This window comes from Lithobates pipiens, unplaced genomic scaffold (assembly GCF_037356315.1).
Source record: "Lithobates pipiens isolate NorthernLeopardFrog02 unplaced genomic scaffold, aLitPip1_a1.2 Scaffold_23, whole genome shotgun sequence".
In the NCBI taxonomy this organism is placed as follows: Eukaryota; Metazoa; Chordata; class Amphibia; order Anura; family Ranidae; genus Lithobates; species Lithobates pipiens.
In genome coordinates this window covers 44,199,460-44,216,571 of record NW_027507785.1, presented here as the reverse complement: position 1 = coordinate 44,216,571, position 17,112 = coordinate 44,199,460, and the positions used below count along the sequence as shown (strand labels likewise).

The 17,112-nt window shown below is 47.0% G+C and overlaps 1 protein-coding gene across 1 annotated transcript in view; it reads left to right on the top strand.

Moving 5' to 3' along the window:
• CACNA2D2 (calcium voltage-gated channel auxiliary subunit alpha2delta 2) overlaps positions 1-13,646 on the top strand; it is a 278,037-nt gene extending 264,391 nt beyond the window's left edge. The window contains 4 exon segments of the mRNA XM_077451058.1: positions 1,550-1,673; positions 1,769-1,878; positions 4,786-4,868; positions 6,548-13,646. Of these exon segments, the coding sequence (XP_077307184.1) occupies positions 1,550-1,673; positions 1,769-1,878; positions 4,786-4,868; positions 6,548-6,676 (446 nt within the window). The 3' untranslated portion in view covers positions 6,677-13,646.
• The last annotated feature ends 3,466 nt before the right edge of the window (positions 13,647-17,112 follow it).

Here is a 17,112-nt window from a genome sequence, read left to right as displayed (position 1 = left end):
ATAATCGGCCAACTAATCGATTAGGAAAATAATCGTTTGTTGCAGCCCTAATTAACACCTTTACCCCCCAGACCAGATTAATGCTTACATTTATGCTGACAGTCTGTTTAGTCAAACCAAATCAAAAATATATCATTTTCAATCTATAATTTGTCATGATAACAATACTAAAATGATGATTCTACAAAGCAAGTTATTTGGCAACTAAATAAAATATTTTTTATCTTAATATATATATATATATATATATATATATATATATATATATATAAAACACTAAAGCCGCGTACACACGGGCGGACTGTCTGACCAACTTAGTATGCCGAAACACATTTCAGCGGACAGTCCGCTCGTGTGTGGGCTTCAGCGGACTTTTTCAGCGTGCAGTCTGGCGGACTAAGTATTTCGGAATTTCCGTAATATTGTCCGTCAGACTTTGGTTTCAGCGGACAATCCGCTCGTCAGTATGCTAGTTGGACGGACTAAGAATGGCGCATGCTCAGAAAGGATTTACACGGCGAAAGGTTGCATTGCTGTGTATTGGACTTCCTATTTCTAGTCCTGTCGTACGTGCTGTACACTTCATCGCGCAAGCTTTCGACGGACTGTTTTGCATCCGTGTGTGGTCATGTCCGTTCGTTCGAAAGTAGGACGGACTGTCCGTCGGATTGTCTGATGGACTAAGTTGGCCATACAGTCCGCCCGTGTGTACGCGGCTTTAGGCTTCATTCACAATTTTATGACTCCAAACTTGCGCCAATTTTTGAAGTGCGACTTGGATGCGACACTGGCAGGGGGCGGACTGACAACTCATGGGGCCCCCGGGCAATAGGAGATTATGGGGCCCCCGGGCAATAGGAGAAGATTATGGGGCCCCAGGCAATAGATTATGGGGCCACACAGTATACTCACACACAAACACACACACAATATACACACACAGTATACACACACAGTATACATATACACACACTGAAAAGGTACTGGAGAGGCGGGGCAGCTATAATCTTGGGATTTTTAAAAAAAAAAACTGATTTTTACATACTGTCCCTGGTTTTATTGAGGCTGGCAACCCTGATGGGGCCCCTCGGGCAGTGCCCGAGGCTGGCAACCCTGATGGGGCCCCTTAGTGGCCCGGGGCCCCTCGGGCAGTGCCCGAATGCCCAAATGGTCAGTCCGCCCCTGGACACTGGCTTTGACAGGTATGATTTTCACGCAACTGTTAAAGGGTCAACATTGAAGTGTGACCCTCAAGTGGCATGAAAGTCGCATAGGTGTGAATGGAGCCCAAAAACAAATGCAAATGACAAAGTTTAAATATTAATGGGCAGAAAATTTGTAACATAAAAAACAATCAGCAGGGAAAATAATAGTTAAGGGGAAGATGGAGGTGATTAGGGCTAATGACGTTGATCCAGAGGAAGGAAGGAAACCCTTGTAAAGCATTAAAGAAAATTCTTTCTGATTTCATAAGAATTAATTATAATATAATATCATAATAAGAATTATGGCCTCATAATAAATGACTTAATTTTGCATCACCCTGCAGACGACATCATGGCAGAAGGTATGGAGCCTCGGGAGGCCAGCTGTATCATGAAGCAGACGCAGTATTACTTCAGCAACATCAACTCCACGTATTCGGCCGTCATTGACTGCGGGCCCTGCTCCCGGTGGGTCAGATTGGGCTGTGCCACGTGCCATCTATAGGGGGGCGTCTGTACATCCCTGCTAATCGACCTGTCCTCTTGTCTCTCCTTTTGAATAGGTACTACCACGCCCAGCGACTGTCCAACACCAATCTGCTGTTTGTGGTGGCGGAGAAGCTGATGTGCAGCCAGTGTGATATCATGAAGCTGGATCAAGCAGAGACGCGTTGTATCCTTTGGTTCAGCGAGCGAATTGGGGTCAAGGTCGAACCAGGCAGATTAATAGTGCAGCCACAAAAGATAAGCCGGAGGTTGGGGTAGGAGTGAAGGCTACAAGCCAAGTCATGGTTTGAGGTGGGGCCAGGCAGGGGCGGACTGACAACTCATGGGGCCCCTGGGCAATAGGAGAAGATTATGGGGCCCCTGGGCAATAGGAGAAGATTATGGGGCCCCAGGGCAATAGGAGAAGATTATGGGGCCCCCGGGCAATAGGAGAAGATTATGGGGCCCCCGGGCAATAGGAGAAGATTATGGGGCCCCCGGGCAATCTGAGATTATGGGGCCCCCGGGCAATCTGAGATTATGGGGCCACACAATATACAATCACACACACACAGTATACAATCACAGTATACACATACATGTACACACAGTATACACAGACATGTTTCTATTGGCTGAGAAGGTACTGGAGAGGTGGGGCAGCTATAATCCCAGGATTTTTAGACCAAAAGGATGTCGGTAAGGGACATTTCAGAAACGGATGTAAAAGAAACAAAGATTTTTACATACTGTCCCTGATTTTACTGAGGCTGGCAAACCTGATGGGGCCCCCTAGTGGCCCGAAGGCCCTCGGGCAGTGCCCAAGTGGGCGAATGGTCAGTCCGCCCCTGGGGGCCAGGGTTAGATGAAGTAGCAGATAAAAAGCGGTCTCGGTTGACACTCTCTGGAAACAATGCAGATCGTGTCTGGATTTTAGAATCGACGCACTATAGCCCGACACAAGTACTTTGCCCCACATGCACTGCTTGCCATGTTGTGTTCCTGTGCGTTCTCAGTTGCCTACAACATCTGAGCTACAATTTGAGGTCTAGTGCTAGAAGGATCTAACAGCGGGTTAGATGAGTTAAGCTTGTTTTTTTTTCCCCCCTTGGATTTATCCTTGGCCTTGTTCATCACTAGAAGGATCTAATCCTTTAGGATGGTGCCAATGGCAGATGGAGGCCCAAGGCACAGAGGGGGTGGTTGCCTGAAGCTGAGGGTCTCAAAGGGATGATAAAAAAAAGGTTCTGCACTTCAGTGGTCTTCACAGGAGGTCGTTTCCAGCTTTGCAAGACTTCAGTCTTTCAATTTTATATAAATTTGTTGGACATCCCATCCCAAAAACATGGACATTAATATAGATTTGCCCTCACCTCTTCCCCCCTTTGGGGCTAGAACATCCTTTTCTCTTCTGGGAAGGAATTCCTCAAGATTTTGGAGTGTCTGTGGGAATTTTTTTCCCGTTTTTGTGACGAAATTTTCATTTGGTTGCAATGCTTCTCTAGTGATTGGTCACTTGACCAATGCTGAAGCACTGGTTTGATTTTGATTGGTCGCTTGACCAATGCTGAAGCACTGGTTTGATTTTGATTGGTCGCTTGACCAATGCTGAAGCACTGGTTTGATTTTCATTGGTCACTTGACCAATGCTGAAGCACTGGTTTGATTTTGATTGGTCGCTTGGCCAATGCTGAAGCACTGGTTTGATTTTGATTGGTCGCTTGACCAATGCTGAAGCACTGGTTTGATTTTGATTGGTCGCTTGACCAATGCTGAAGCACTGGTTTGATTTTCATTGGTCACTTGACCAATGCTGAAGCACTGGTTTGATTTTGATTGGTCGCTTGGCCAATGCTGAAGCACTGGTTTGATTTTGATTGGTCGCTTGACCAGTTCTGAAGCACTGGTTTGATTTTGATTGGTCGCTTGACCAATGCTGAAGCACTGGTTTGATTTTCATTGGTCACTTGACCAATGCTGAAGCACTGGTTTGATTTTGATTGGTCACTTGGCCAATGCTGAAGCACTGGTTTGATTTTGATTGGTCGCTTGACCAATGCTGAAGCACTGGTTTGATTTTGATTGGTCACTTGACCAATGCTGAAGCACTGGTTTGATTTTGATTGGTCGCTTGACCAATGCTGAAGCACTGGTTTGATTTTGATTGGTCGCTTGACCAATCCTGAAGCACTGGTTTGATTTTGATTGGTCACTTGACCAATGCTGAAGCACTGGTTTGATTTTGATTGGTCGCTTGACCAATGTTGAAGCACTGGTTTGATTTTCATTAGTCGCTTGACCAATGCTGAAGCACCGATGTACGGTCTCGAGTGACGCTCGGCAGAAACACATGTAGATTGTGTCTGGCTTTTAAAATGTACGCGCTATAGATCAACACAAGTACTTTGGTCCATATGCACTGCTTGATACCATGCTGTATACTTGTGCGTGTTCAGTTGCCTACAACATCTGAGCTACATTTTGAGGTCTAGAAGGATCTGATCCTCAGGAATGACTATTGTCAGACTACTATAGACTCAGAACGGGTGGCTTCCTGAAGCTTAAAGGGGCTCATAGGAATGGTAAAAAAAGTTTTGCACAGGAAGTAATTTTTAGTTTTGCAGATCTTCTGGGGTTTTCTTCCCCCCCCCCCCCCCCAAATGGTTATTTAGCCATTGCAGCCTCTAAATTGATCTTGATAAACAAAACCAAACACAACACAGACACACTCCATATTCCGCGTTGCAGTATACCGCCATATACACTGACCATCACACTCAAAAAACAATATTGGACATCTCATTCAAACACCATGGCCATTATTATTGGTTTCTCCCATTTTAGCGTGTCTGAGAATGTGTGGGGTCAGGTACTGATGTTGCATGGGAAGGCCCGGCTCACACATTAGGCCCCAAAAAAAAAAGACCTGTCTCATAATTGCCACTCATCTCAAAGGTGTTCTTAGAGGTTGAGGTCAAGGCTTTGTGACCAACTCTCTAGTTCCTTGGCCTTGAACTAAAGCTCAGCAATAAAGCTCAGCCCATCTTGGGTTATACCAATTAAATCTTTGTTGTCCCTTAACTTCCTCTCTCAGCGGAAGGTCCAGAGCAGTGCGAGTTGGTGGAAATGCCTCGATACCGGAAAGGTCCTCACGTCTGCTTCGACTACAACCAGATGGTAAATAGTGTAGCATTTGTTTTAATACCTTCCATAGCAGCCCCGCGTGTTTAGAAGGTTCATTGCAAAGAACCTCTTCAGGGAATGAGAGGTGGTATGTGGCCTTGGGCCACCCGTTAGCTCACCCAGCCTTACTATGTGTATTCTAGCAGACCTATGGTATACATTTTAAAGCATTACTTTTTTTTCCATTCTATAATTTCAATCACAGTTTTAAAGAAATGACAAATCTCCAGAAACAGTGGTGTTTCCACAGATACCCAATGCCATGGCTTTGGGGGGCTGATGCTCAGGTGAAGGGGGGCCATTTGTGACTTTTCCTGAACACTGGTCTCCCCCTTCAGAAAAGGGAAGACCAGGCACTAAAGCATTGCAAGCCAATCAACTGAACAAGGGTAGTTTATTTATTGATATGAAGTTAGAGTGAGACAATTTTATGCCTAAACCCGGGGTCTCCAAACTTTCAAAACAAAGAGCCAGTTTACTGTGCTTCAGACTTTGGGGGGGGGGGGGGGGGGTGACCATAGCCAGTGGGAGTAGAAAATGTCCTATCTTTGGTACTGGGGGAAATATTAGTGCATCACAGTTGGTGTTAGTGGAAGGAATAGTGCCCCATCATTGGTGTCAGTGAGAGGAATAGTGTCCCATCATTGGTGTCAGTGGGGGGGTGTCAGTGGGGGGAATAGTGCCTCATCATTGGTGTCAGTGGGGGTGTGTCAGTGGGGGGAATAGTGCCTCATCATTGGTGTCAGTGAGAGGAATAGTACCCCATCATTGGTATCAGTGGGAGGAAAAGTGCCCCATCATTGGTATCAGTGGGGGGGAATAGTGCCTCATCATTGGTCTCAGTGAGAGGAATAGTGCCCCATCATTGGTATCAGTGGGGGGAATAGTGCCTCATCATTGGTACTGGTGGAAGGAATAGCGCCCCATCATTAGTATCGGTGGGAGGAATAGTGCTCATCTTTGGTATCAGTGGATGGAATAGTGCCCCATCATTGGTGTCAGTGGAAGGAATAGTGGCTCATCATTGGTATCAGTGGATGGAATAGTGCCCCATTATTGGTATCGGTGGATGGAATAGTGCCCCATCATTGGTGTCAGTGGAAGGAATAGTGGCTCATCATTGGTGTCAGTGGAAGGAATAGTGGCTCATCATTGGTATCAGTGGATGGAATAGTGCCCCATCATTGGTATCAGTGAATGGAATAGTGCCCCATCATTGGTGTCAGTGGATGGAATAGTGGCTCATCTTTGGTGTCAGTGGAAGGAATAGTGCCCCATCTTTGGTGTCAGTGGAAGGAATAGTGGCTCATCATTGGTGTCAGTGGAAGCAATAGTGCCCCATCATTGGTGTCAGTGGGAGGAATAGTGCCCCATCATTGGTGTCAGTGGAAGGAATAGTGCCCCATCATTGGTGTCAGTGGAAGGAATCTGCAGGACCCGCAGTTTGGAGACCACTGACCTAAATGATGGGTCCAAGGCAATAGGTTTGGTACACTGAGCTATAAGGCAAGCTACTTACCATAACGCTGGCCAATTCTTCCATCCTTCATTGGATCCCACTGACATAGGCTGTCTTGTATACTTTTATTAGCGCTCATATCTTACATTTATCCTAATATCTCACCTAGTTCTCCCAAGGGACAGATAACTCTCCCTCTTTCTCTCCTATCCAGGAGGACACATCAGACTGCGGCAGAGGCTCCATGTTCCGACCGTCTTGGCTCTTGCTGGCCTTTCTACAGTCTCTACTCCTGTGCCTAGTTTCCGCCTCAACGTCATCCACCACCAGTAGGGGGCTCTAGACCCGCCCCTGCTTCCTCCCTCCTTCCTGAGGCCACTTCTTGATTTAGTGACGTGGTTACCATGACAACCAGGCGAGTGCCACACCAGCGCATTTTGGGCTGAGTTACCACGACAACCACCACTTGTTATGGATGATCTTACTGTGACAACCAGGAGACCTTTTTAGCGCCAATCGGGAGTTTTTCCAAGGCAACCCGGGAGAACCGCATCACGGCTTTGTAGCAGCACTTAACTCGTCGGCAAGAACTTCCTGCCATGTCCATCCGTGGCCACTTTCTAGGATCTCTTGTTTCCTGTCCATCCGTCTCGTCGGTTTCCCCGTTTTCTGTCTTCACATCTGGTCTCTGAGATGATGTCACCACGTCACTGTGATGTTCTGACCTTGGCCTCCATATTTCTGTATAGCTCCAGTAAAAAAAACACGCTAAGGATCAGAGTTAACATCGCAAGGGCATTCTGTACATCCACCATCAAGTCATCATGGCTTCTTCATATCATCGTCGGAGCGAGTGGAAGTCCATCTCCCCGTTGGATCACACATGGGGCCAAAGTCACTAGGAGGAGGGGGGGGCGGTGACAGAAAATTCGATAAGTGAGAAACATTAGGTTTCCGCATTGGGTATGCCAAGTTCTTCATGCAAGAAGTCTGTGTTGAGCATCCTGTACACACTTTCATGGACTGGAGATGTTATCATGTCTTTGGCTGCAGAATTGCTTTGCCCCGGGATCCTTCGCTGGGCTCTAGGGGATTGCACTTCTGCTGCAACGTGAGTGCCAAAAGCAGCTGTGTTAGATAATTGATGTTATTCTTTCTTGTTCGGGCTTCATAACCTCAAGCACAACCCTGTCACATCATAGGACCGTACAGTATTGTACCAAAGAAACAGGCTTGGGATGTCTTTACTTCTGTGCAATGTTACATTTTCTTTGAAGGCCAACTCAGCCCAAATCTGATATTTCAGTTCATGTTGGGCAAACGATGGATTAAATTAGCCAACAGCATCTTAAATTTGTCAGTGACTCCAGTGGCAAAAGTTTTTGTCTCTGCCACGCTCAAAATGGAGAGATCTTCCCGCAGTAGATAGTGTCTCCATCCTGCCGAAAACGGTGAGCTTTTCTTGCCGTAGTTTGTGTCTCTGCCCCTCCCACAATGATGACATTTCCCCCAATAGTTTTTGTCTCTGCCCCTCCCATAATGGTGAGGTTTTCTACAGTAGTTTGTGTCTCTGCCCCTCCCACAATGATGAGATTAACCCCAATAGTTTGTGTCTCTGCCCCTCCCACAATGATGAAATTTCCCCCAATCGTTTTTGTCTCTGCCCCTCCCACAATGGTGAGGTTTTCTACAGTAGTTTGTGTCTCTGCCCCTACCACAATGATGAGATTAACCCCAATAGTTTGTGTCTCTGCCCCTCCCACAATGATGAAATTTCCCCCAATCGTTTTTGTTTCTGCCCCTCCCACAATGGTGAGGTTTTCTACAGTAGTTTGTGTCTCTGCCCCTCCCACAATGATGAGATTTACCCCAATAGTTTGTGTCTCTGCCCCTCCCACAATGATGAGATTTACCCCAATAGTTTGTGTCTCTGCCCCTCCCACAATGGTGAGGTTTTCTACAGTAATCTGTGTCTCTGCCCCTCCCACAATGATGAGATTTACCCCAATAGTTTGTGTCTCTGCCCCTCCCGCAATGATGAGATTTACCCCAATAGTTTGTGTGTCTGCCCCACCCAATGATGACATTTCCCCCAATAGTTTTTGTATCTGCCCCTCCCACAATGGTGAGGTTTTCTACAGTAGTCTGTGTCTCTGCCCCTCCCACAATGATGAGATTTACCCCAATAGTTTGTGTCTCTGCCCCTCCCGCAATTATATTTACCCCAATAGTTTGTGTCTCTGCCCCACCCAATGATGACATTTCCCCCAATAGTTTTTGTCTCTGCCCCTCCCACAATGGTGAGGTTTTCTACAGTAGTTTGTGTCTCTGCCCCTCCCACAATGATGAGATTTACCCCAATAGTTTGTGTCTCTGCCCCTCCCACAATGATGAGATTTACCCCAATAGTTTGTGTCTCTGCCCCTCCCACAATGGTGAGGTTTTCTACAGTAATCTGTGTCTCTGCCCCTCCCACAATGATGAGATTTACCCCAATAGTTTGTGTCTCTGCCCCTCCCGCAATGATGAGATTTACCCCAATAGTTTGTGTGTCTGCCCCACCCAATGATGACATTTCCCCCAATAGTTTTTGTATCTGCCCCTCCCACAATGGTGAGGTTTTCTACAGTAGTCTGTGTCTCTGCCCCTCCCACAATGATGAGATTTACCCCAATAGTTTGTGTCTCTGCCCCTCCCGCAATTATATTTACCCCAATAGTTTGTGTCTCTGCCCCACCCAATGATGACATTTCCCCCAATAGTTTTTGTCTCTGACCCTCCCACAATGGTTAGATTACCTGCAGTTGTTTGTGTCTCTGCTCCTCCCACAATGATGTGATTTCCCCCAATAGTTTGTGTCTCTGTCCCTCCCACAATGGTGAGATTTGTGTCTCTGCCCCTCCCACAATGGTGAGATTTGTGTCTCTGCCCCTCCCACAATGGTGAGATTTGTGTCTCTGCCCCTCCCACAATGGTGAGGTTTCCTGCAGTAGTCTGTCTCTGCCCCTCCCACAATGGTGGGATTTTTATCCCTGCCCCTCCCACAGTAATAAGGTTTCCCCACAGGAGTTTGTGTCTCTGCCCCTTCTACAATGGTATAATATACATAAAGTTAAAAAAAAACTGAAAATTTCCTTCCAGTATTTTGTATCGCCACCCCTCCCACAATGGTGAGATTCCACTGCGATAGTTTGTGTCTCTGCCCCTCCCACAATGGGTAGATTCCCTGCAGTAGTTTGTGTCTCTGCCCCTCCCACAATGGGGAGATTCCCTGCAGTAGTTTGTGTCTCTGCCCCTCCCACAATGGGGAGATTCCCTGCAGTAGTTTGTGTCTCTGCCCCTCCCACAATGGGGAGATTTCCCTGCAGTAGTTTGTGTCTCTGCTTTTCCCACGATGAAGGGCCTTCTTCTAGATTTCTTTAATCTGCATGCTGGAAAATCCATTAGGGGAGGGCTGACATCATCGATTTGCCTTTTCTATTAGCCGTGACAGCTGAGCACAACGTAGAAGGCGGCACACGATTCAATATACGTTTTTTTTCGGCAACAGCACAAAACTGAAATCATTGATGGGTGGAGTTGTCCTTTAATGGAAATACCGCCTCCGATTGTGGAAGACGCAAGTATCTAGGCTCCCACCAGTGCCACAAAATATGGACACAACGTATACAAAAAAAAAAAAATAATCAGCACAACAGCGTCTTCTAAGACTGCATATTCTTCATCCAGTCGGCATCACACTGAGCGAGCGAAGCGGCTACACCCCGTCTCCGTATAGCGCCCCCTGCACTTCCGAGACCACAACATCATGATACAAGCACAGCCGACTCGTCAAGCACACGCAGTAGGGTTGCCCAACGTCTGATGTTCACTTCCTACTTATCAGTTACTTTAAATTTTCAGCACAATATTGAGGCCGTGATCACCGAGGAAGGAAGCGGGAAACTTCTTCTGCTGCTTATGCCTTTGCCAAGGTGAACAAAGATACTGGAAGTAATACATTTAGCTGTAAGAGCCTCCAGATGTCCATCCCCTGTCCTCCTTTCCCTGTCCTCCTTTCCCTGTCCTCCTTTCCCTGTCCTCCTTTCCCTGTCCTCCTTTCCCTGTCCTCCTTTCCCTGTCCTCCTTTCCCTGTCCTCCTTTCCCTGTTCTGTCCTCGTAACTCCTGGACAAAACCTGATCTCTGCAGTTGGCGTGACTCTGGCCCTCTAGTGATTGCGGGACCTGAAGTTTCCAGCGCTGGACCCCCCAACTACCAGCAGGCCCAGATAGTCCACTCAGAAGAACTATAACCCTCCTCCGGAGCTCAAGTGATTTACTGTACCACTCCTTAGAAGTGCAATCGGAGATAAAGCAAATGTATGTTTGAACAGTAATATGACCCAGGATTCGGACCTTCATCTTTGTGTTTTTATTTAGAGAGGAGGCCTGGCAAGGTGGTGGGGGGGGCAAGAGGGCAAATGATGGATGGCTGTCATGGTATGTCACAAAACTTATGGTTATCACTTACCCCGGGATAACGGCACCAAAATGTTGTCAAAAGTGATAATTAAAGAGAATTTTAAGCACACTATATGGCCAACCGTTTGTGGACAACTGACCATCACACCTATATTGGCCTTTAGGTCATCCACATCCAAAACAAGGTTCTTCAATATGTAGTTGCCCCCCTCCTTCCATCATGGTGATCAGTGTGAAGTTACCCCCCTTCTATATCATACCCCCATTCTTCTGGGAAGGTTTCCACGCGATTTTGGAGTGTCTGTGGGAATTTGTGAGGTCAGGTACTGATGTTGAATGAGAAGAACTGGCACACACATCAGGCCTCACATTGGGCACCAAAAAAAACCCCAAAACCTAGCTCACCATCAGCATTACAATTCATCCCAAAGGTGTTCAGTGGGGTTGGGGGTCAGGGCTCTGTGCAGGACACCATATACATCAAGCTGGTCAAACCATGTCTTTATGGAGATGTGGGTTGAGAAGACCTGGATCATACCAATTCATCCCAAAGGTGTCCATTAGATGAGGTCAGGGCTCTGTGCAGGACACCAGATACATCAAGCTGGTCAAACCATGTCTTTATGGAGATGTGGGTTGAGAAGACCTGGCTCATACCTGCTTCCATCATGGTGATCAGTGTGAAGATACCCCCCCCCCCCTTCTATATCATACCCCCATTCTTCTGGGAAGGTTTCCACACGATTTTGGAGTGCGTCTGTGGGAATTTGTGAGGTCAGGTAATGATGTTGAATGAGAAGACCTGGCTCACAAATCAGGCCTCACATTGGGCACCCAAAAAAAACCCCCAAAACCTAGCTCACCATCAGCATTACAATTCATCCCAAAGGTCTTCAGTAGGATTGGGGTTCAGGGCTCTGTGCAGGACACCAGATACATCAAGCTGGTCAAACCATGTCTTTATGGAGATGTGGGTTGAGAAGACCTGGCTCATGCCAATTCATCCCAAAGGTGTCCATTAGATGAGGTCAGGGCTCTGTGCAGGACACCAGATACATCAAGCTGGTCAAACCATGTCTTTATGGAGATGTGGGTTGAGAAGACCTGGCTCATACTGCTTTCCATCATGGTGATCAGTGTGACGTTACCCCCTCCTATATCATACCTCCATTCTTCTGGGAAGGTTTCCACGCGATTTTGGAGTGTGTCTGTGGGAATTTGTGAGGTCAGGTAATGATGTTGAATGAGAAGACCTGGCTCACACATCAGGCCTTACATTGGGCACCAAAAAACAAAACAAAACCTAGCTCACCATCAGCATTACAATTCATCCCAAAGGTGTTCAGTAGGATTGGGGGTCAGGGCTCTGTGCAGGACACCAGATACATCAAGCTGGTCAAACCATGTCTTTATGGAGATGTGGGTTGAGAAGACCTAGCTCATACCAATTCATCCCAAAGGTGTCCATTAGATGAGGTCAGGGCTCTGTGCAGGACACCAGATACCTCAAGCTGGTCAAAACATGTCTTTATGGAGATGTGGGTTGAGAAGACCTGGCTCATAATAATTCATCCCAAAGGTGTCCATTAGATGAGGTCAGAGCTCTGTGCAGGACACCAGATACATCAAGCTGGTCAAACCATGTCTTTATGGAGATGTGGGTTGAGAAGACCTGGCTCATACCAATTCATCCCAAAGGTGTCCATTAGATGAGGTCAGGGCTCTGTGCAGGACACTCAAGTTCCTCCACACCAAACTGGTCACACCATGTGTTTATGGAGTTGGCTTTGTATACAGGAGCACAGTCATGCTGGAACAAGGGGTATCACCAAAGTGTTTCCACAAGCCTGGAAGAGCACAATTGTCTACAATGTCTTTGTATTATGTAGTATTAGGAGAAACCATCAATGGAAACACCAAGACTCTGATTTGTAAGGGGGTCCACATACTTTTGGCCATTATAGCCTATTGTGTATATACCATTGACAACAACCACCATCAGGTATTTCAGGACTGGTTCTTCTCCAGAGAGAGAGGCTTTATATATGGCTTTATATATTTTGGTGCCATACGAGAACCTTATCACATTCACTGACCAATTGCCCTCTTGCCCAACTTTTGCTATCCCTCTGCTATGCTTTTTGTTGCGTTCCTATCCCTCTCTCTTCCTGCCTTATGCTGGTTCACCATCTGGAACTTTCCGAAGGTCACGTCTACGTCGTTTACTCTCCATCTCAACCGCCTCCACTGGCGCGTCAGACACTTACCATATCACACGAAACACTTCGCCAAGTGACCCCCACCCCAGAGGATGCCCTCCGCTGGAGCTCGGGGACAGGGGGGGAGGGTGCGGTCGGGGGAATTTGGAACCATAAACAAACCCCCCTTTTTAATGGTCATTTTTGCTCGTAGCTTTTTTGCGTGTGTGTTTTTTGGGCCTTGTTTGGGGAATGTGACTGTGCTACGAGGGGTGGGATTGTGTGTGTGCGCAGTCGTCTGTACGCACTCGTTTTTAGTCAGATCCTCCATTCCGGGGAAAAAAAAAAGAGAAAAAAAAGATATTAAAAAAACAACTAAGATATAAATACATATAAATATATATAAATATATATATAAATATCTCTTGGAGGCTCGAGGGTCATCGCTGCTGAAATTTCTCTCCATAAGTTAGTGGCTTTTTTCCGTTAACTGGAGCAAAAGTTTATTTATTTACTTATTTATTTGTACAGAAAAGTTCAACAAGTGACAGAAAGTTTGTAAGATATTGTGCGTGTGTGATTTACTTGTAAAATATTTTCAAATGGTTTATTACAAAGAATCAGTTAATAAATAATGTGCATATTTTCACTTCATCTCAGTCTGCTTCCTGACTGCGTCTCTGAAATGACTCTACAGATCGAAGGTCACCAATAATGATCTCACGAGCACAAGGGGGCGCTACTGCTACCAAACGCATCATTTCATACACACCATTGAACTTTATAGGTCCGCATTTGTAAATCCCTGACCTGTCACAATAAACACCAATCAGGGCCATATTAGAAAGGGCCCCATTCTGCCTGTGTGTGTTAGGGCTCCCTTCCACTTACCCCCTTGGATAGGGTCAGACCAACTTTGGCTTTTGAAGCATTGCATCGTATAGAGAAACAATATTTTCAATACTGGCACCCACTCCATCCTTAGCAACCAGCACACAGTCCGATAAACCCCTTCCCACAGACCCCCACAACCACCGGGCCAGGGTTGTGGAGAAGAGGCCCTTGTTCTTATCAACATGAGATCAAGATGCTTTGCCAGAGGAGACTCCCTGGCATGTGGCCTGCACCTGCTGGCACCCACCACATTCCTAGCAACCAGCACAGATTCAGATAAGCCCCTAGCCACAGAATCCACCCAACCACCGGGCCAGGGTTGTGGAGAAGAGGCCCTTGTTCTTACCAACATGAGGTCAAGATGCTTTGCCAGAAGAGACTCCCTGGCGTGTGGCCTGCACCTGCTGGCATCCAGAACAGATTCTGATAAGCCCCTACCCACACACTCCCCCAACCACCGGGCCAGGGTTGTGAAGAAGAGGCTCTTGTCCTTATAAATATGGGTTCAAGGTGCTTTGCCAGAGGAGACCCCGTGGAATGCACCTGCTGGCACCCACCATGTCCCTAGCTGCCAAGACAGATTCCATTAAGTCCCTGCCCACAACCACCGGGCCAGGGTTGTGAAGAAGAGGCTCTTGTCCTTATCAATATGGGTTCAAGGTGCTTTGCCAGAAGATACCCCTTGGCATGCACCTGCTGGCACCCACCATGTCTCTAGCTGCCAAGACAGATTCCATTAAGTCCCTGCCCACAGACCCCCACAACCACCGGGCCAGGGTTATGGAGAAGATGTCCTTGTTCTTATCAACATGAGGTCAAGGTGCTTTCCCAGAGGAGACCCCCTGGCATGCGGCCGGCACCTGCTGGCACTCACCACAACCTTAACCAGCACACATTCCGATAACCCTCTGCCCACAGACTCCCACAGCCACTGGGCCTTGTCTGTGGAGAAAAGAGGTCTTTGTCTTTATCAACATGGGTCAAGGTGCTTTGCAGGAGGAGACATCCTGGCATGCAGCCTGCACCCGCTGGCACCCACCACATTCCTAACAACCAGCACACATTTTGATAAGCCTCTGCCCACAGACCCCTACAACCTCTGAGCCAGGGCTGGGGAGAAGAGGCCCTTGTCCTCATCAACATGGAGTCAAGGTACTTTGCCAGAGCTGCCGGCACCCACTACATCCCTAGCAGCGAGCACAGATGTGATAAGCCCCTGCCCACAGACCCCCACAACCAGCGGGCTAGGGTTATGGAGAAGAGGCCCTTGTCCTTATCAATATGGGGTCAAGGTGCTTTGCCAGAGGGGACCCCCTGGTGTGCGGCCTGCTATAGTTCAGGAGAGGGGGGTAACCACTTGTCCCCCCTCCTTTCCTAGCCAGGCAGCATGCCTGAATTAAGCATCTGAGGGAGGGACCCCATGCATTTTTTTTGTGTGAGGGGAACCCTTAAAATCCATACCAGGCTCAAAACATCTGGTATGCAATTTAGAGATTTTGGAGTAGCTGGACTCAACGCATTTTTTTTACCCTTCTTGCTGAAGTATGTGCTACAGCAAAAGTGACATTCACAAAGAAAAAATAAATAAACAGCTTAAATTGCCAGCAAAAAAAAAAAAAAAAATCATTGCCAGCTTCCTTATTAACAAATAAACAGCTAAAATATTCTTCCTAAGGTCTCCCAAACTATATAGTAGACCCTGCATTCGGCAGGCAGCACCACCACCAAACATGGCCCACTGAATTAATCTGGAAGCACATAGTTGCTGGAACTCCCATGCCCGCCCATCCCCTCCTTCTGTCCATTCACAGAAGCCTTTGTATTATGTGAACTCATTCACAAAATACAAAGGCTTCTGTGAATGGGCAAAAAAAGGAGCCGGAAGGGTATAGCTGCTGTGTGTGCTTCTCTCCTCTCACAGCCAGGAGTGTATCCTGCAGGAGTGCAATCAACCTGTCACATATAAGTAATAGAGATAAGTACTCCAGGTGGCATGCACCTAATTGGACTTAACTCATTGTGTGCCTGCACTGTTTGCAAAGTTCCTGAAATTCAGATTGAGGCCCCATTCACTTCACACCTGAGCAACACGGAGCGGTTCTGTGGTGAGGTTTTGGAGTGGCACCGTTCATTTTGAATGCGCCTCCCTCTGCTCCAAAAAATGCACCAAAGAAGCTCATGTACCAAAGTTTGGCACTGAGACAGGCGCGTTTGACGTTGCATCTTTTGCCACGATTTTCATTCGTTTTGTCGTATGACAATCGTGGCAAAATCGCACCATTAAGAAATAATGGCACCACAAATGCCTCGCATTTTGCTGCAATTCCAGTACGCTCAGGTGTGAACGGGGCCTGAATTGTCAGGAGCTGTAGCAAGGAAGCTTACTCCCTGTGCTCCCGATAAATTAGTAAATGGTCCCCTCTCTTTCCCCAGCGACTGAACGGATGGGGCTCTGGAAACTTTTATCATGTGGGGATTACTGTGCATGCATCCAAAGGTATTTAAAGAGTCCCCTCTCTGCCCCTGGGGACCCTGCTTAACTGTTGGGGCCCCATACAGGAGGACCACCTATCAATGGCCCTGATAACAACAACAGTATCACTGTTCAGAAAAGCGCTACCTTTTATCATTGAAAAGCTGTCCTTGAGCTCCAGTCATTGACTTTGCCTAGGCTGAGACAATGTTATCCCTCTATTGCAGGCAGGAGGAACATTCCCTCAGTCTCTCCTACTACATTGATAAAACTGTACATTGTAACTTTGTAGGAGGAGGAGGCATTTCCTCAGTCTCCCTCCCCCAGTCATCAGACTGTACATTGTAACTTTGTAGCAGGCAGGAGGAAGCATTTCCTCAGTCCCCCCTCCCCCAGTCATCACACTGTACATTGTAACTTTGTAGCAGGCAGGAGGAAACATTTCCTCAGTCATCAGACTGCAACATTGTATCTTTGTAGCAGGAGGCTGCAGATTGTCAGATCACTTTCTGTCTCTAGTGGAGATCATGTGACCAAATGCCTAAACCTTGAGTCCTGTGACCAGCACTGAAGGGAGCCCAGAGCTGCATTATTTGCCTCAGAAAAAGGATTTCTATTACTTTGTCTATTGAAGCCGGACTATTCGTATAGCTTCGGATAGTAATTGATTATATGTCCACTTTCACTGAGTTCTGGTCCAACACCCCACATAATCCAGAAACTAAAAATTCACACAGAATGACTCTGGAGAGG